The sequence below is a fragment of the Pinus tabuliformis genome, chromosome 4_1 (genome assembly GCF_031772625.1).
Source record: "Pinus tabuliformis cultivar Carrire ecotype Pingquan chromosome 4_1, CPIR1, whole genome shotgun sequence".
NCBI lineage: Eukaryota > Viridiplantae > Streptophyta > Pinopsida > Pinales > Pinaceae > Pinus > Pinus tabuliformis.
The window spans coordinates 450,059,742-450,080,943 of NC_142303.1; the positions used below are offsets into that span (position 1 = coordinate 450,059,742).

Here is a 21,202-nt window from a genome sequence, read left to right on the forward strand (position 1 = left end):
AAAGGTAGGCGGTTTAATCTCACATAAATAAAGAGATTAAAGTGCGGAGAGAAACCAAGCCACTCATTTGATAAAAATTCAACTCAATAGAGCGCAAAGAAAAACCATCAATATGAGTAAAAAAACTATTAAAAAGCATACTATAAGTTTGGAAAGAAAAATATTTTATGGATGGTTTATTTACTATTGAAAAATAGGTTCAATTTCAAATAAATGGTCTAAATAAATGTTTATGACAACCAAGGAACATGAGAAATAGAATATTGCAATACTTCAATAGAAATTGGCCATGACAAAAAAAATCGGTTGTAGATATCCTAGGTACAAACTATAAATTAAGAAATGTTGATTTTCTTCTTACCTGCAAATAGCATGACCAACTTCGTGATATTCAAAAAGACTTTTATTTTTCCAATCTATCATTATCGTTCCCTCCATTCTAGCGACAATCATCTCTATAGAGTCATTTATTTGCTTGGCAGAAATTGTTTCCTTCTCATGCGCTTAGCCAAAATAGCAACTTCATTCAATAAATTTGCAAGATATGCTCCATTGAAGCTAGGGGTTCTCATTGCAATGACTCCAGCTATTCCAGTTCCTCTCTTCCTACCAACTGCATCAATTTCATCCACGATAACAATTCAGGGGGCATGTTCCTTCGCCTTTTTGAATAGGTCACACACTCTAAATGCTCCAATACCAACAAACATCTCAACAAACTCATACCCTGAGATAGAGAAGAAGGGTACACCAGCTTCCCCTGCAATGGCCTTGGCTAGCAAAGTCTTCCCAGTCCCTGGTGGACCCAAAAGGAGAAGTCGTTTAGGAATACGAGCTCCAACCATAGTAAACCTCTCTGGCTTCTTCAAGAACTCAACCAATTCCATGAAATCCTACTTTGCTTCATCAAAACTTACCACCTCATCAAATTTCACTCCAGTATTTGGTTGCATCTAGAATTTTTCCTTAGATTGACTAAAGCAAAAAGGAAATCGAGGACCTCTAGGTCCTCCACTTCCTCCCATAGTTCTCCTAGATAAGAAAAAAAAGCCCTTCAACAAGGATGGGAAGAAACATTAAATTTCTGATTTAGTTTAATAGTACTAATCTTGAGTCCTCTTCAGCATTGTGTGTTGCAAAGTCTATATTCTTCTTGCTAAATTTAACCAAATAACATGACAAACAAAATAGAAAAATACCAAAACTAATCTCATTTAGACACTACAAACCAACGTACATATTGAAGATCAATACACTTCTAGTGATAAAATGCTCTCTTCGCCACCAACAAAAACAAAGAAAAAACATCCATTATCTCGCTGATATGTAAGGCATCTTAACATACCTTAACATGCAAAATTGGATTTCTGGCCTATTCTTTGTTAAGATGAAGATGTCGAAAATCAGAAGGAATGTGAACAAATACTCACCTTTGTTATCCAGCTGATGTCAGAGGCTTAATTCACAAAGCGTTAGGTATGCATAGTATAAAATTACCACTACATCCACCCACCAAATGGACCCACCCTTCCACCAAGAGTAATAGTATAGAGTGTTGGTGGCGCTTCAGTATAAAATTGCCCGTATATCCACCCGGAAAATGTAGCCACCCTTTCGTCAAGCGTAAAAGTAAGAGAATTATGGTTGCACAGATGCACGGGCGTAAAGATGATGGAAAGATGTCACCGGCGTAACAAAAAAGGTACACGAATATGTGTTGTGAATAAATTCAAAATGGAACATCGGCCCTATAAAAATTTATTAGTATATTTTAATTATTAATATATTTCTTTATATTTAATAATATAATTTAATTTATTAGTATCGTTTAATTATTAATATATATTTTTATATTTAATAATATGATTTAGGTTAATGTGGAATGAGATTGTAAATTTTAATTATTTAAAATATATTAATAATTTTTTAGTATATTTAAATGCTTAAGCTTAGAGGTTTATTGAGCTGACTAAGCTTATTTCATAGTTCAGTATGATGTGTAACACTGTCTATCCATCATTAAAATTGAAATTTTGCTCATAAAAAATAAAATATTAATTAACTATACAAAATATTTATCATCAACGTTGAAATTTTATACATATAAGCCAAAATAAAATTTAAAAAAAATCTAAAAATAAAAAAAAATAAATAACTATCCAAAATATATAGAAAACATTTAAATAATATAGATTCATAAAAAATTTTACATCTAAAAAAAATTAAATCCCTCTAAGCTGATATTAAATCCATAATTAAAATAAATCCATGCTAATATAAATTACATAATCTTAAACTTATAATTAAAAAAAAATACATAATCTTAAACTTATAATTAAAAAAATTTCATACATGTAGACGTGTACACATACTGAAAACAGGGGAAACCTCCTTCATAAAATGTTTAATGTGTGCATATACAAATATATCATTTAAACGGACAAAATTACTCTGACCATGGGTCAAAGCCCGTTGCCTGCTAGACAACGCGACAAACCAAAAAGAAAATATCACGCTGTCTTCATTTCCTTTTTTCACTGTAACTGATTTTCAAATGTCTCCAAAATTCCACAAATCTGTTGTGTCAAAGAAGACGTATTCTTCTTGTTGCTCCTCCTCCCAACTTGGAATGAACTCCCACACTAACGCCTCTTCAATTGACGGGATTTTATCCAAATTCAGGCCGCCATTATCGTCAAACGGAGTCTCCCACAACCCCAACTCCTGTGCCTTGGAGATCTGCCCATGGTCACATGCCCACTCCATTTCTGAAACCGAAGACCTCTGCGATGGCGATGCCGGCTTCTCACTCACCTTGGTCTTACTATTTGTGATATTCTGCAGAGAGGGCAAAATTGAAGGGATTTCGTCCAACGCATATTTGGCCGCAGCAACCTGAATTTGCTGACGGGAAAGTGAAGACGCGGACGGAATGGCGGGCACGGAATTGGGGAAGTTGAATTTGGCGTTGGGGCCTCTCACGCAATACATTCCGGCGTCGTAAGCACGGGCGGCCTGCTCGGCAGTTTTGTATGACCCCAGCCATATCTTCTCTCTGGTCTTGGGCATCCGGATTTCACACACCCAACTGCCCCACTTTCGCATTCGGATTCCCTTAAATTGGCGGCGGCAACTTTGTCCGCCATCTTCGTCTGATAGAGACGTTGAAAGGTGCTCTCGGGAGGCTTTATCCATAACTAACGACGCCATACCAACGCTGTGGGGTTGCAGTGAAAACAATGAATCACAATGTAGCAGATATGTTGCACTGAAAACAGTGAATCACAATGTAGAGATTGGTAATGGCTGAACTCGAATCTCAAACCAACTGAAGATGCAAAGTGTTGTGGACTTAAAATGTGGAGGCGAATATTTATATGTATGGTGGAAGCGCGTATTGATGGTGATTTTTGGAAGAAATGTGAGCCGGGGAGTGTGCCAGCGATATTTAAAACGTGAGCGAAAATGTGAAGGGTTGCGGAGACTTTTCCCCTTGTACACGCTCTCCACGAGTCATAAAAAAAGAACGAACTTGTTCATAAACTTATGACGTCAATGTAAAATTGAGGTGATATACGAATATTTTTAGTCCCCACGTGATTCTAGAAACAAACTGTATTCAACGCAGACATATGGCGATTTTCAGTTCACACTTCATCTTATCTCATAGCTCATCAAGCATCCGCTTTTGATCGGCATGTAGCAGTGCAAGCAGTGCCTAATGAAATCATTCATTTTCATGGAGTATTACCAAGTCGTAATTGAAAAATTATTTATATGTTGATTGAAGGTTGTAAAATATTTTGCAAATTGGATAAGTATCAATAAAATAACTCATATCTAGTAAATATTCTAAGTATCTTCCAATATACAATCCAATTATTTTCAAGTTAATCTAAACAGCAACTCATTTTGAAATTATCTATCAAATGGTAAACTTGAATATCCTTAAATAAAAATCGGAAACTAAAAAATAGTGGATTTTGAACTAGTACAATTATATTAATAAATATAGTTGACATATGTTTTGTAATCATATATCAGTCACATGCACAACCACATAATTAAATGAGTTTGAACGCATATATGAATCACATACACAACCACATAATTAAATGAGGTTGATATATTTTCCTAGACATTAATGGATATAAATTTAATATTAATATTATTGATATTATAATAATAAATATACTTTAAAAATATTAATGTGGTTGATATAGGCATAATGCTTCATTTGTATCTACCATTAGTAAATACATAACAATAATTATTTAATTTAAAATTATGTAATATAAATTAATTATTTAATAATAATAATCATTGAAAGAATAACTTCGGCATAAATCACATGTAGACATACATTTGTCGACGCGTTTCGAACCAACAAGTGTGGTTCATCGTCAGGACAAGTTGAAGAAACAGATCCAGCGTAGCATGTTAAATAGTCTGTGCAGAGACTCCAATGGCTAAATCGACCAACGGCTAATTTTGACCTTAGCACCGAGGTCAAATTATTATTCATTAATTTAATATTATTATTATTTTTAATATTAATAATGGTTAGTTTTAAAAATTAATTAATATATATATAAATTAATTAATTAATTTTTAAAAATTAATTAATATATATATATAAATTAATTAATTAATTTTTAAAACTAACCATTAAAAATATTTTATGTATTAATATTAAAAATAATAATAATATTAAATTAATGAATAATAATTTGACCTGGGTCCTAAGGTCAAAATTAGCTGTTGGTCGATTTAGCCGTTGGAGTCTCTACTCAGACTATTTAACATACTAAGCTGGATCTGTTTCTTCAACTTGTCCTGACGATGAACCACACTTGTTGGTTCGAAACACGTCGACAAATGTCTGTCTACATGTGATTTACGCCGAAGTTATTCTTTCAACTATTATGGATCACAGAAGCCTCAATTGAACTAATAATAATCATAATTAATAATATTAGTAATATTAATTAATATAATAATCTTAATAATACTACTTATTTAGTAATAACAATAATTATTTTTAAATGATTATAATTATTTTTAATTAAAAAAAAGATTAAATAGTATTGTTAATAATTGATTGTTAAATATTATTATTAATCATAAATAAGATTAAATATTATTATTAATAATAATGGATTGATGATTAATAATAATAAATCATAAAAAAATAAATTATTAATAATAAACAACCATACTAAAATTGATTAATAATTTATAAATAACTATTAATAAATTATTATTAATTATAATTATAATTATTATAAGAATAATTATAATTATAAGAATTATGATCATAGTTATAAAAGTAATTATAATTATAATTATTAATTATAGTTATAATTATTAATTATAATTAATAATTAATAAATATCCCCAATTGGGGTGTGAAACTATTGGAGTTCCATTTGGGTTTGATTGATATGACAAAGCATTTATTGGTTTCGGAGAGTAAGTGGTATCCCCCATGCCTTCACATGCTTATTTATTGTGATAACATGAAGAGTCGCAGACCAAGGCAGATCCATAACGTGAAGGTTGGTAACCCTCTATGCCTACAAGTGGTAGGAGCGGAGGTGGAGTTAAGACCTCTTTCCCGGTGTATAAACTTGGGCCCTCAGCTTCTTAGGGAGCCTAAGTTTGATGTTTACAGGTTCGTAGCGTCAGGAATGCGAGAGGTATACCCAGCTACTATCTGTCTCAGTTTGAGGTTGATGTATAAAATCTGATATGTTATAATGCTATCTCTGTATCTTGGGTTGGGGGCTGTTACTCGTGATAAGCCTCGCGTCCAGAGGGGAAAGGAAACACTGCTTAAATTAGCAGTTTTTGTGACAGGAAATATTGGCCTTCTCAACTATGTAATGTTGATTTCTATCTTTTTTGGCAACATCCTTTCCCACATGCGCATGTTTACTGGTTTCCAAGTTTCTCTCATGATGTTTCCTTTGCATTTTGATAAACGGGTTCCTCGTTTTAAGCTTGAATTGTTTGGGCAAGCCCTGTGGAAAGTAAGGGTTATGGTAAATGATCAGGGCCAAGTCTATGGACTCAACGCTTAGGGGTGCATGGGGTCCACCCTTTTTATTCTAGTGGTGCCTCCCACTCCCGGAGGGTTACTGTTTATGTATGCTTGCTGGCTCAGGCGTTGGAATTCTGAAGGGACACAGTGTTGTCCGACGCTTCATTTGTTTTTTTGGTCATAGATTAAATTAATGCTTGTCTTTTAGGTGGTTCTTTGTATAAATCATATTCTAGGTCCACCTACGTTGTATCCACTTTCGGCCTTTGTACAGTGGGTTGGTCTACAAGCATGGGAAGGTGAGAGAAGAATGAAGAAAGGGGGCCCGACCTTGGCAGATATGGTGAAGTCTCAGCCTCGCGGTGGAGCCTTAGGCTGAGGTGGAAGGGGTCGCAGATACCAGGAAGGAAAAGGAAAATAAGTTGGTTCGTTTTGTTGTCGAACTACGCGGTAGAGGACTACTCAATAGAGGGGTCGTAAAACGAACTGTGAGATTCTTCAGGCCACGGTTGAAGCATACTGCAAAGAGACCCCGATGCAGGTGAAACAATTGATCGTGGCCTGGGAGGGAGAGTTGAATTTGAAAGTTGAGCTTGAACCCCAACCATAGATTGGGGGGAACTAATCACGAACCCTGGGTACACTCGTGGTCGTCTCACCCTGTTTAGATTGTCTGTCCATCTCTACTCGGTAATGAAATGCATAGTGTCCAAAGAAATGGTCATGAATACCAGCACAACAACACAAAGTGAGGTCAGGCCAAGCCTCTGAGACATCCAAAAAGAGATCTAGCTTATTCAACTTCAGTTGTATAATCAGAATGCTTTCCTAGGTCACACTGAGTGACATAACCCATCCCTACCGTAATCTGAATTGCCAAGATCAAGTTCTAAATATCCTGCTTCGGTGGAATCTCCAGATGATTAGTTGGTCAAAGTTATGCCTGTTAATTTTGGCTTAATTTTGGTTGTATATGTCGGGTAGCATTTATGTTTTTAGTGTTATGATTATTAGTTGGTTTCCGGACTATCAACCTTATAAGGCTTCGTTAAATAGACTCAAACTATTTATATTTTGGATGACTTATAATGCAATTCAATGGCCAACAAACCTGGTTTCCCACTGGGCGGGTTGAGGCCACCAAATGACTTATATATTTGTAACCTACCTATTTATAGATGAATGAATGAAAGGTACTGCTAAGCTTACAAAAAAAATAATAAATATAATTAATAATTATTTAATTATAATTAAACTATGTTTAATTTTATAAAACATGGTTGAGCATGGTTGACGATGATTATTATATTGGGACAATCTTTGTCATATTGCGACGTTCAACCATGGTTGAGACAATGATTGATTTTCATATTCAGACAATCTTTGTCACAAGGCGATGCTGGACCATGGTTGACCATAATTAACAATGGTAGACTACGATTGATTTTATAAAACATGGTTGACCATAGTTAACAATGGTAGACCATAATTGATTTTATAAAACATGGTTGAACATGGTTGACCATGAAACAATCCTTGTCACAATGTGACGTTGGACGATGGTTGAGCATGCTTGACCATCATTTATTTTCAAATCGAGATAATCTTTGTCACAATGCGAAATTGGACCATGGTTGATTATGTCACACTGCGACATTGGACCATGGTTGACCATGATTGATATTATAAACCCAAGGGAATAAACATTATGGATTAATACTAAACATCCAAGGGATTATAAACTTAAGGGAATAGTATTAGACCCTAGGAATATGAACCCTTGGATTAATAAACCCGAGGGACCGATATTATAAACCCAAGGGATGAAAATTATAAACTCAAGGTATATAAACCATAAGATAAATATTATAAACACTAAAATAAACATGGTTGACCATGCTTTATTTTCATATTGAAACAATCCTTGTCATAATGTGATGTTTGACCATGGTTGACCATGATTGATTTTCATATCAACACAATATTTGTCACAATGCGACATTGGACCATGGTTGATTTTCATATTGAGACAATCATTGGTTGACCATGGTTGCCTATGATTGACCATGGTTGACCATGATTGATATTATAAACCTAAGGGATTCATATTATAAGCCCAAGGGAATAATAAACACAAGGGATTAATAATAAAACCCTAAGGTATTATGAACCTAAGGGAATAATATTAAACCCAAGGGACCAATATTATAAACCCCTGGCATATAAACCGTACAATAAATATTATAAAAACTAAAATAAAAGTGGTTGACCATGATTGACCTTTGTCACAATGTGACATTCGACCATGGCTTACCATGGTTGATTTTTATATTGAGATAATAATTGTCACAATGCAACGTTCGACCATGGTTGACCATGGTTGCTATGATTGACCATGGTTGACCGTGATCAATATTATAAACCTAAGGGACTAATAAACCCAAAGGATTAATACTAAAACCATAAGGGATTTGGAACATAAGGGAATAATATTAAACCCAAGGGAGTAATATTAAACCCAAGGGACTCATATTATAAACCCAATGTATATAAACACTAAGATAAATATTACACACTAAAATAAACATGGTTGACCATGATTAACCAAATCATAGTTAAAAAATTATCTATATATTAATTATAAATTATATTTTGAAAATTAAATAAATATGAACAAAATAACTCGTATCTATTAAATATTCTAAATAAGAATAAAATAACTCATATCTATTAAATATTCTAAATAGGAATAAAATGACTCATATCTATTAAATATTCTAAATATGTTACAATATACAATCCAATTATCCTCAACTTAATCAAAACAACAAGTCATTTTGAAATGATCCATCAAATGGTAACCTTAATTTCAAAATCATCCATCAAATGGTAACCTTCAATCTCGTTAAATAATGTATCAGAAATAATAATAAAAAGTGGTCCCTGAAAAATCATTGATATTATCTTCAATCATTCGTGGTAGCTTTCATTTTGGATGAAATAGAAGTTTATCATCAAGTTAGTCTAAATAACAAGTTATTTTGAAATCATCCATCAAATGGAAGTTTATCCTCAAGTTAATCTAAACAACAAGTCATTTTGAAATCATCCATCAAATGGTAACCTTCAATGTCGTTTTTCTCGTGGAAAAAGGACGCAATTTTATTCATATGAAAAAATTACATGTCGTAGATGCTAGTAGCATATGCAGATGTATGTCTGCAAAGAGGACAAAATTACAATAAAAAGAAAAGTAAAAATCAACAGTCCTATGCTTTTCTGCCCTTCTTCTTCTCCACCCTCCTTCAACCTTCTGGGTCGAGTGAGGGTGTAATAGTGGCCAACTGGTTTTCGAGTGTGTTCAATGGAAGTTCCTTGTCGGATTCAGATCCTTCAAATCCATGAGTTCTTTTTATGCCACTTACTTCCATCTGAGGTTCTTGATGCTGTTCTATATTGTTTGGCCCTAGATGAGAGTCTGGGGTAATTTCTTCATGAGTATATTTCTGCCCCGATAATATATCAGTTTCTGTTTGTTTCTCTGTAGGTTCTGTCTGCATGTCCTCTTCTTCCATCAAGTCGGTCTGCTGCCACCCTTTGGGCCTTTTTTGTTGTTTCTTTTTTCCTTTGGGGTCCTTTCTGGACAGTGGACAGTTGAATTGGAGATGTCCAGTTTGCATGCAGCTGTAGCATCTGAATGCAGTGTTCTCATAGTCGAGTGGTTGAGTCCTTAGTGTATTGTTGTAGTTCAATGTGATGTGTTCAGGCAGTCCCTGACTCAGGTCCACTTCTACGCAAATCCTGGAAAATGTGAAAATTCCCCTGCTTACTCTGTCTTCATCAATTTTTAGGAATTTCCCCAAGGAATTCCCAATGGCTGTTAAAACTTTGTGATGCCAAAAATGTAGAGGGAGGTTATGGAGCCTCACCCATACAGGCATTGTTGAAATTTTCATAGTGTTTGCATCAGAATAAGAAAACCAGGGAGTGATGAAGAGGCCAGCATTTCCCCAAAACCATGGCCCTTGATCAATAATACTGTCGTGATCTTGTTCTGTGCAGAAGCTAACTATGAAAAATCCCTTTGAGCATAGGTGTATATCATAGTCTGGTGTCCACGAGGAGTAAATCCATTGATGCAGAGCATCGGATTTTGGCCAAAATCCATTAAATCTACAAATGACAACATTTTTGGATAGTTCAGTGTGTAGATCAATTACCTCTGTTAGAGATACTTGGATCGTTGGGGATTCCAGTTTTTGTTCCACTATATAGGGACCTGGAACCTCTGGTGCTGGTGTTGGTTTATGCTGCATTTTTTCTTTTCCCTTGACTGCGTCTCTAAAGGAGCCTGTATTTTTTGAGCTGTCTCCATTACACCCTCCATGCAGTCTCAGATTAAGAAAAATGGTTGAATCATTGCTAATGCCATATTCCTAAAGTGAAAGGAGGTCTTGTAGACTACGACTAGAGAATATCACGTTTTGGTATTTGGTGGGTGTCCTAAGTTGGTTCTGGATTTCCTTCTTTACCTCTTGAATATTCAGCCCCTTTCTGAGCCTCATGCAATGATGACTGCCCTCTATCTTTTTGATGAATATTTTAATATGTTCTTCACCCATGCAGTAGGATTCAGCCATTTTGGCACCACGATCTAATGATTTGGGCGGGTTCTTTGCAAGCCGTGATTCACCCCACATTTTTATATTTTTTCCGTTTCTTGGTGCCTCCAGATTTGGATTATGAGGGACATTTTTTAAGTACTATGTCATTGCGTCAGAATATATTAGGTTCATTTTAGTTCATCCCCATTCATTTGCTTGGGATTTCTCCAGTTTAGATGTGAACCAGGACACTATAAGCCCCACATCACTTATCCACACTCGCGGCGGCATGTTGGAGGCGGAACTGTTGCCAGGGGTTGTCGCAGGCCGGACATAATGAGATATAACGACCTCATCGCGCAACGAGCCAGGAGCCCAAGCCACCAATGCACCGACCAGAGGTAAGAGAGGTCGTAGATCACGCCCAGGAGAAGTAATCAGGAGTATTTTGCCCCCACTGAGGAGACCGGGAGCATCCAGGTGTGTTTGTAACAAAGGAAACCGATTTTGTGAATAAAAAAACTGTAATGTTACCTCTTCCAGATGTGTTTCTTTTCCCAGATGAGAGGAGATGCCAACCGCCTCGTGGACGCCCTCAACTGGTCTGTTGTGACCCTGTGGGAAAGTACCTGCAAGTTGAAGAAGAGAGATGCCATTGGAGTTGCAGAGCATAGTTCCCTCCTTTTCTCCTCAATCTCATTAAATAAAGTATCATAAATAATAATAAAAAGTGGGTCCTGAAAAATCATTGATATTATCTTCGATCACTTGTGGTAGCTTTCAATTTGAATTAAATAGAAGTTTTTGGCCTAGAGTGGCTTTTATGGTTATTGAATGACATTTACATTTACATCTATCTATTAATTCTAATAAAAAATCTGATGGGACTATCCCACTGTTACATGAAGGGTACTTTTAAGCCAAAAGAATATTTTTTATTTCAAAAAATAACTTTTTTTATTTTAGTTACATTATATTAAAATTTAATATCAATTGAAACAAAAATTTTATTTAAAACAAAAGAGTTTGAGACAAAATTTTATATTTAAAACAAACATAGTTTAAGACAAAAATATTTTAAGGCAAAAGTTTATATTTAAGATAAAAACAGTTTGAGACAAAAATATTTTAAGACAAAAATTTATATTTAAAACAAACACAGTTTAAGACAAAAATGTTTTAAGGCAAAATTTTATATTTAAGATAAAAACAGTTTGAGATAAAAATATTTTAAGCCAAAAGTTTATATTTAAGATAAAATCAGTTTGAGAAAAAAATATTTAAAAAAAAAACTTTATTGCTGAAGGATTCTTATTTCAACTTAAAGTGGATGAAGATCTGTTGACTTTTTATTTTTAATTTTTTAATTGAGGGCCTAGATTGATTGTCAAGGATATATTCTCAACATGTGCTTAGTATTAATGTGTATCAATGACCATAGTGTATTAAAGAGTTTGTTAGGTTGCATTGACTTTTAATAAATTTAAGAAATTAGATTCGTGTGACATGGCTCCCCACCTGCCAATTTCCAAGGGATTTGAGATTATTCTAATTCTAATAAGTTCCTCCATGATAAGTTCCTCATTATTATTTATAACACTCATTTATATATAAGAAAATTTTATTTAGCAAAATGGTCCATTACTTTCAATAAATTAAAAAAAATAGATTCATGCCACGTGGCTCCCCATCCACCAATTTCCTACGAATTTGAGATTATTCCAATTCTAATATGTTCCTCCATGATAAGATCCTCATCATTATTTATATTTTTTTCTTAAGTTAATATTGACCCATAACATTTTTATACATGGTTAATCAGGTAAATGTGTCTATTAGTAAGGAATTCTTCGTGTTGCAATAGTTTTTTTGGTTATATTTATGAAACCTTAGGCTATATCAACCACATTAATTTTTTTAATGTGGTTGTACTAGTATTTAATACAATGGAAACTTAACACAATGGAAATTAAGACGAAACCAATATAAGACACTTAGCAATTAAGACGAAACCATATCAATTTGAAACAATATTATCTAACACCTGCAAAAGTGACTCTCGCGGTACACCCTAAGTCTGCTAGCTTGCAGGCTACTACTATCTCCTACCTATACTGAGGTTTCTCTTTTACTTGTCATTCACGTTATCTTATATAAAGACAATGATTTGTTGAGCTCTTCGTTTTGTGGGGGTAGCCAACTATGAAGAACGTGACAACTTTTCTTGGCAAGATTTCTCGGGCATAAATTCCTCTTTCGTCCCTTCTATCTCTGCTGATATGAGTAGCACCAACTTGTTTGTCATTTCATTCAAAAAGTTTGCACAAAAATTCCATGAGTGGATATGGGACAATTATATATTTAATTTTTGAAAATAGATATTCAAGCAACATGAAATTTAATCATATCAATTTCTTTATATATATTATATTTTCCCTTTTTCATTAATAATTTTTAATTAAATATAAAATTAGAATATGTTAACTATATTAATTTTTAAGTAATTAAAATATAGCATTTTGAAAAGTTGAGAATATTTTAAGTATTTAATTTTAAGTATATTTATTTGAAAATTATATTAAAAATTACATGAAAGTAATAAAGTAAAGATAATTTGATTTCAAAACAATTACAATATGCATTTCACATTCTAAAAATATAATAAATAAATAGATAAAAATTATTATTTTTTGGTTGGTCTAACTCACACGGATTTGAACTTTGAATATCATGTTTTTACATAATAAGTGACTTTCAATTGAGTTACACTTCATTAGCTAAACTTATTTATTTTTTAAATATGTGAAAAAAATTAAATTACTTCAATTAAAACTTTGATATAAATTTGTAAAAACTTAGATACAATATAGTGATAAAATAAATAAATATTTTCTCATTCCTATATATATATATATATAATTTCAAAACTATACATAAAGAAATCCAAAAAAAAAAATACAAATTCATCAATATATGCATTTTAAACCTTCATTTTTTCTCTAAATTGGAAGTGAGAAATTTGATTTTTTCATTATTGAACAAATATATCCAAGAGATAAATAATAATAATTTAATTATTTGTTAAATAATATTTTTCTTATTATAAAAAATAATTCTGCTAATATTGTAAAAAAAATTGTACAAAATGCACTTTAGTATTTTTTGATATTAATTTATTGTTAGGTATTAAGATTTTAGAAAAGATTTAGAAAGCCATGAATGCATTACTAAGAAACCAAGTAATATTAGTAATTGATATCATTTCAAACTAGGGAATAACTACTATGTTATTTGTCTTCCTCACTTAATAGAGATATATATAAATAAATTATGAAGGAGGTTGAAATAGTGCCTCTAGCATAAACTTTAATTTAACCTAAAAAGCCATCACTATAGGTTTGTGGTGGATCATGACTCATTTTATCTCATCGATTTTCCCAATTTGAAACTATGTGATTTCATACTACACCTCACTTTTTATAATTCATGATTATTAAAATTCATAAGTTTAACACTTATTGAAGTGTGTCGATAATCATTCCATACAATTACACCTTAACATAACCAATATGCAAATGATATGAATGAAGGTAATCTTATAGAATCAACAACCCAACTCACCTAACAATTGTCAAATATTCAAATGTGTTATAACCAAGTGAACTCCAATCTCATACAGAAATTTAAAAATTATAAGAGCACATAATTCGTACAAACCTATCCCCAAATTTCTTACTTGATTTATTGCTATTGATCACAACTTTGTCATAAATCAAAATCATTTCACTTGATAGGAATAGTAAGTACTCTTGTATGCATGGAATGTATGAAGAGTTGAATTAAGTGAAGGAAGGAAAATTAAGTCTAATATTAGAAGTCAAATGAGTTAGGGTTAAAAAGTTAATGTCTTGTCAAGAAAAGATAAGTTAATGAAAAGAAAAATGTTGATTTATGTTACAATGAAGTTAGAAAAGTTTAGTTAAAGCGTCAAGTCATAGTTTGCATGAGCAAATGAAAGTTATAGTTTCCATGATTCCATGTTTAGAAAGTTAGTGCTTATATACTCATGTCATGGGGGATTCATTCAATGAACCTCTGACATAACGCGTGCATTAGTGGCATACTAAACAATACCATTAATTTTACTACATATTGGAAAATACCTCTAAAAATCACATTATTTAACCCCCCTACCAACATTAACCCAATACAACTTCCGAATTTAAGAAACACCTACTTTCACTAGATATTGTAGGTATCCATTTTTTCATTAACATTTTTTGTACCCCTTTATAATTTCTCATTAACTTTGAGCCCAATTTTTTATATATGCCAATATAAAAACGCTTTACTCCCTATTATATGCTCAATATATTACGCCATTTTTTCCTCAATATATATACCCCAATATGAATGCGCATGGTATGGTATTTCTCCCCTAGTGAAGCCCCTGTGACTCATGCTTGGGTCATTGTAATGTGAAGTAAGAAGCGAGAATAACAACAACTCGATGGATGTATATGAGAGAATAATTAATATTAAATAGAACTTATTTGTTCAAGCATAAGCTTGTGTACTTATTTGTCTTGTGTTTGCATGTTTATCTATGCCTCTAAATAATAAGTGGTATCAGAGAAAGATTTAGTAAGGTTTCAAAGAACCAAAGGAGTTAAGAAAGTCATGAGCTACTTCCACTAAGAGCCTTGACTATTGTGAATAGCCCACAAATCAAGGTTTACATCCATTGGTCCATAAGTAGAAACCAGAGCTCGTTGAGAGTTTGTAAACCCATATACTAAAATATTACAGTGAGTAGCCTATAGAGCCACCACCATATCAAGAGGAAAGAGCCACCTCCACTAACCAAAGAAGGAGTCTTTGTCGTAAGCTATAGCCATGAGCCTCCATAAGAATTTGTGTAGAAGAGCTTAACAAAGTTGCTAGTAGTTGTTGGGAGCCACCATTAAAGTGAAGGTTAAAATGTTTAGTTTTAAAGATAATCAAGTGTATGCGACATTCATTTCTAGAAGGCAGAGATAATAAGGAAAGAAGACAAAAGACAAAAGAAAGACGACAATCATGGGTTATAAAGAAAGACTGAAGCAAACTAAGAAAAGAAATCGAAATGAAGAGTCAAAGTATTTTGAAGAGCTCATATAGGTTCATGCCATAATTGGGGCATCCAAAAGACAAGTAGATGAAGTAGAACAATTCGAGGATGAATGGATCACAATATATCTAGTAACACTTCCAGAATTTACTCGTAAAAAAAATAATTTTTTGGAATTGTAAAAATGAAAACTATTCTTTGATGTAAAGAGTTGATTGAGTATTGGTCTAATAACCCATATGATGAAGTATGTGATGCCTTAGTATTGGATCTTATAAAACATGCATTGGATGAGAAGTCCTTCTACAAGGTAGAAAAATATATATCTTGCTAGGAAGCAAGGAAGACCGTGGAAGTGGAATTTAATATAAAGGAAAGTGACATAAAGCAGTAAATTATGTTATAGTCTGTTGAAGAATCAATAGAAATTCAATCGCAATTCTGAGAGCAAATGAGAAAGACTCTAGGAGGTAAATAGAGCTTGGAGAATCCCACTCAAATGTGGATGATGGTCATAAATACTATAAAAGTGAAACCCATCATGCGGACATTCATATGGATGAAGAAAACATAAAAATATTGCAGAGTGAGAGCATATAGATTCTCGAGAACCCCATTGTAACATGGATGGTGAATCCCATTGTGATGAGACACATGTGGATGGTGAATACAAAGTGAGCTGTGATTTGGTGAATCCAACATTAGACCTTTTTGGTGATGGTGAATCTTCCAATAAAGAAGTGAATAACATGTGTGATCTAGTTGGTATGATTGTAAATGATGATGACCTCTTTGCATCAGAGTTTGAAGGATTTAAGTTTGAGAATAACAAAGACAATTTTTCATATGAAGTAATTGTTTGTAGAGTTGAAAGTGAATCTCTCATGAATCCAACAGCAAATGACGAATCTGGTGAAGTTGAAATTATTAATGAGCACATGCACGCTCAAATATCTAACCACAAAGAGGATGAAAATTAGGTTGATGAAATTTGTGGTCCCTTTTTTGAAACAAGGGCTAATTGCGGAAATATGGAAAGTGCCATGTTTTATGAGGAATTGAAGTTTGAAGCTACCACTATAGCATCAAGTTATGAAGAAATAGTTAGACTTGCTCATGAAGCAGTGTACGATCTAGCAATAAACGATGATTAAGAAGAGGATAAAGTGATTCATGAAAATATCCCCTAACGGCGTAACAATGGAAGATAGCCTCAATGCAGTTGAAGAGGTGGAGAAAAAAGAAGAAGAAGAGAAAGATCTCACTATAGAGCATAATGAATATGTTTTTACAAAAAATCAAATCACTAAAATATCACATTAAAAATAAAGTTGACCACAATATAATTGATAAAATTCTTAACTTATTTTACACGATTCAAATCACTAAAATATTGCTCACTTTTCATCAATAATTTTTTTACCTTATTTTAAAATAATTTAAATTATTAAAATTCTTATCTCAAATTAAAAAGATTTATAATAAAATAACATCTTTTCATCTTAAAAAATAATATAATCCTAGGAATCGAACCAAACTTTACCTTCCCCAAAAAAAATCCACCTCTGCTAGCTAACGAAGGAAATTGAGTTGGTCCACACATTGATCCACCCTCATCACCTACTTATTGCCCTACAAAGTTCTGCCATTTCCTTCTCAGAGGAGCTAATGATGAGAATTATGCCTTGGCAGAACAAGAGAATGAACCCAATATGGGGGAAATCCTGCTTGCCAATGAAATGGATGCCACTGATGGAATTTGCATTGGGATGTCTCATAATTTGCTCGCTATTTCTATATTTTCAAAGTGTCTGGATCAGTATGGAGGCCGAACAGCTCCAATCGGATCTACAAAATCCTGATCATCTGCTGCAACGAAAAGTAAATGTCGTTAAGGTGGACAAATCTAGCAGTGAATCTGCATAGAATTCAGAACTTGAAGAATATGACGATGATTTCAAAATTATCAGTACTGTAGAAGCTGCATCAGTGGAGAAAAGGATGCAGTCAACAACGAAAAGGTTGTTACTGAATGGGCTGGGCCAAGCACAGGAGTAGCCTCTATCGTTCATGATAGTTACCAGGGAAATATATTCTCCTTGCAAAACTCCTCTTGGTTCCAATATCATGATGAAGACTTAAAAAAACAAAGTGAATTATTTTAATCTACATGGTTACAAGGTTTGGTATGCACTGGAGGCGTGGGAAAAAGGATTCATTGGCACATGGGTTAGGTACCCTCTTCTTCGGTGCTTATGAAAGCCAACCCTTCTGTTACGTGGTTCATGCGGATGGACTTAGATGCCATTTTTACAAATTTCAATTTGTCCATCCCCTTTGACACGTACAATTGGTGGAACAAGACTTTGGTCATCCCTGGTTTCTGGGAAAAGGTATGATACTTATACTCTCTCAATTATCAATTGGCATCCCACAATTGTACTGAATTAGGCTTTTTCCAAATTGTTCAGTGGCTTCAAATTTGTGATTAGCACACAAGCTTGTTGTTGGTTGCATTGTGTTAACGGATCGCTGGATAACACAGTTAGCCTTTCTTGATACAATTAAACAAATCTAATTGCTTCCAAATAGCTATATATTTATCATTTACAACGTAGTTTAGGTGGGGAAATTCCAATATTAGAATGTTAGGTTGCATAGATTTCCTGTTCTTTAAGGAGCACAGATATTGTCATTCAATTGATTTAATCCTCGGTAGCGTGCATAGGTATGTTGTTATTCTTTGAGCCCAGAAATTCTCATTGGACTAGTTTACTCCTCTTGGTGATTAACAGATCAGGGATTAACATGAATCTAATATGATGCAGGTTAAAGTAGGGTTGAGTTATCTTTATGTTCATCACATTTTCTGCTTAAATTTTCTAATATTTGTGAAATTGTAATGAAAATAAGTGAATGTTGACTTTGCTCATTTATTAAATATTTTTGAATTTATAATTGAAAAATCATTTATAATATATATATATATATTCTCTATCAAAAAGGTATTAATAAAAACATATAAATATATTGAATTTTTTTATTTATTTTATTTAGAATAGAGTATGGAAACTCTGCAATACTTTACCACATTTTTTGGACAGTAAATTGGGTAAAGTGGGGACTTTGATGTTTCTTATTCTTTTTCTTCTTCCTCTTCATAAATTATGTAGAATAATTTCTTCTCAGCACACTTATGACCTTTAGTGTATTTGCTATCATAACTGTAACAAAGCCAATTTTCTCTTTTTCCTCTAATTTTTGTGGTGTCAGCCTTGTAAGTTGCGGAAGGCTAGGAGCAACAACACTTACATCTTTATAGTTGTGAGTGGTAGCCTAGTTTCCATAATTTTTCTTTCAACTTTTCTTGCCACCCGAATGCCTTCTCCATTGAATCAGGTTCCCAAAGATGAACCTCATGTTGGATGTTATCCTTTAAAGTCCCCATGAAGACAACAATCCTATGCTCCTCTTTAATATCAGTGACCTTGATATTCAATTTTTGGAAGTCCTCAATGTGCTCCACCTTTGAACCCTTTTGATTGAGATTTGATAAATAAGGTGTTTCTCTCTATATCCTCATAATGTGTTATCATTTCCTCCATAAAAATTGACCAAGTGACAAGTGATTTATGAGAACAAATTACTCGATACCATACAAAATGATTAGGTTCTAAATATTAAAATGAACGGTGTACCTTTTGTGTGTGTTGCACATCATGGAGATCAAAATATTTCTGCATCTGTAGTATCCATGTTACCAAATCCTTTTCATCAAACTTCCTCATATCGATATTTGGAATTTGATGGTTCTCAAAGCCAACATTAGAGTCTTTAAAATCATAATTCATATTCCTTTTGTCCTCATCATGATTTTCATGGATTACCTTGTCACCACTAGGAAGCCTTTCTTATAGCAACTTTTCCAAACCTTCCTTCAACCCTTCCATCTTGACATTCATCATTGCTTCCACGTATTCTTTTAAAACATTATTCAAAACATTCATGTCCTTCTTTATTTTTAATTCTAAACCATCCATCTTAACATTCATCGCTTCCAATTCACTTTTGGTTACCCTTTTTTGAGAGTGAAATTTGTTGCACTTGGTGTCGTAATTTAGATATATCATGTTTCATTTCTTCCTCTTCTTCATTCGTCATAGTAGAGACTTCTGGTTGCTTACTGGGTGTGTCCATTTTTTTCTTCAAGGAATTTTGGAATAAAACAATAATATCTATGCTTCACAATGCCCTTTAAATCACTTTAAACAGATTTTTCAAACAAAACGTATGCAAATTAAAAAAAAATATATACACAACTTTTTCTTGTTTTTTAGGAGCTCAATATTCAAATTTTTGTATTTTTTTCATTTTGAATTTTCAAGGCCTGAAATTATTCCCTATGGTATCCCTTTGAGTATTCTTTCCTATTCTACAATTCATATCAAAATTATATTTTTCAAGGTAAAGTTATAACCGATCTCCTATGATGACCTGATTATCGACTGGTTCAATAGAGAGAACTTGTACAGAGTGCCACGTGTCATTGTTCTGACCTTCAACCCTGAAAATGGTACACAAAAAACTACAGTCCATTTACTTTCTGTTTATTTTTACGAAATTAAAATCTGATGCTTGGAGAGAAAGTTATGACAATTTTCCATAGGTCACCTGTTTGAGATTGAATTCCACAACTTGTAAAAACCCTAACTTCCTCGAATCATATCTATGAAAATATAGCGTACCAATATCTGAAATTCATACACAAAGTTCACCAATATTTCGGTCCCACATGGTTTTGAAGCCTTGTATAAAAATTGTATGGCGAAAATTCCAATATCTCTTGTTTGAAGAAGCAAAACCCTGGAATCCAAAGCTTTGATACCAAATGTTATCAAACCGGCTCCTAAAAAATAAGAAAATATATATCAACGACGTAAAAATTATCCTCTTCAAGCTGGAAACCTCCTTTACATTACATAAATGAAAAATTCTTAGATGATTCAATTGATAAGACCTCCTTGGTATATATAGGAGTTTAAGGGGTCATAATATAATTAGAGCCTACATGATAATAATAATGTAAGGTCACAACAATAACAATAGTGGGCTTCTATGGGGCACAACAATAACCACATGGAAGATACATGGGCACAACAATAATAATAAGGGGCTACACTAACAACAAAAATAAGGGAGATACACTAGTATTATAGGGACCTAACATTATCTATGGTTGAAAACACTTATCAATAGAGAGTGATGTTGTGTTTCTATGTTGGGTATGTGTTGATGAAAGGATTATCTATGTCTATCAATAAGACCGAATATTCAATATGATTCTATTTTGGAGCTTTTATTGAAACTTTATTAACATTATGTTAATAATTAATGTTAATAGTTATTTGCATATGTACAGTCTACTGTAAATGGATGATTCTTGCA

General features: G+C 33.1%; 1 protein-coding gene and 1 pseudogene across 1 annotated transcript; both read right to left on the reverse strand.

The window, feature by feature from the left end:
- Positions 1–467: 467 nt before the first annotated feature.
- LOC149176282 (ATP-dependent zinc metalloprotease FTSH 2, chloroplastic pseudogene) lies at positions 468–1,353 on the reverse strand (annotated as a pseudogene).
- Positions 1,354–2,417: 1,064 nt separating this feature from the next.
- Positions 2,418–3,328, reverse strand: LOC149176283 (ethylene-responsive transcription factor ERF062-like). The gene has a single exon (XM_089423076.1). It carries the CDS (start codon positions 3,208–3,210, stop codon positions 2,551–2,553), a length of 660 nt encoding a protein of 219 aa, XP_089279202.1. The 5' UTR covers positions 3,211–3,328; the 3' UTR covers positions 2,418–2,550.
- Between the last annotated feature and the right edge of the window lie 17,874 nt (positions 3,329–21,202).

Bases quoted from the DNA above. Each gene is read 5' to 3' on its own strand.
- LOC149176283 (XM_089423076.1), bottom strand. From the start codon at position 3,210: ATGGCGTCGTTAGTTATGGATAAAGCCTCCCGAGAGCACCTTTCAACG.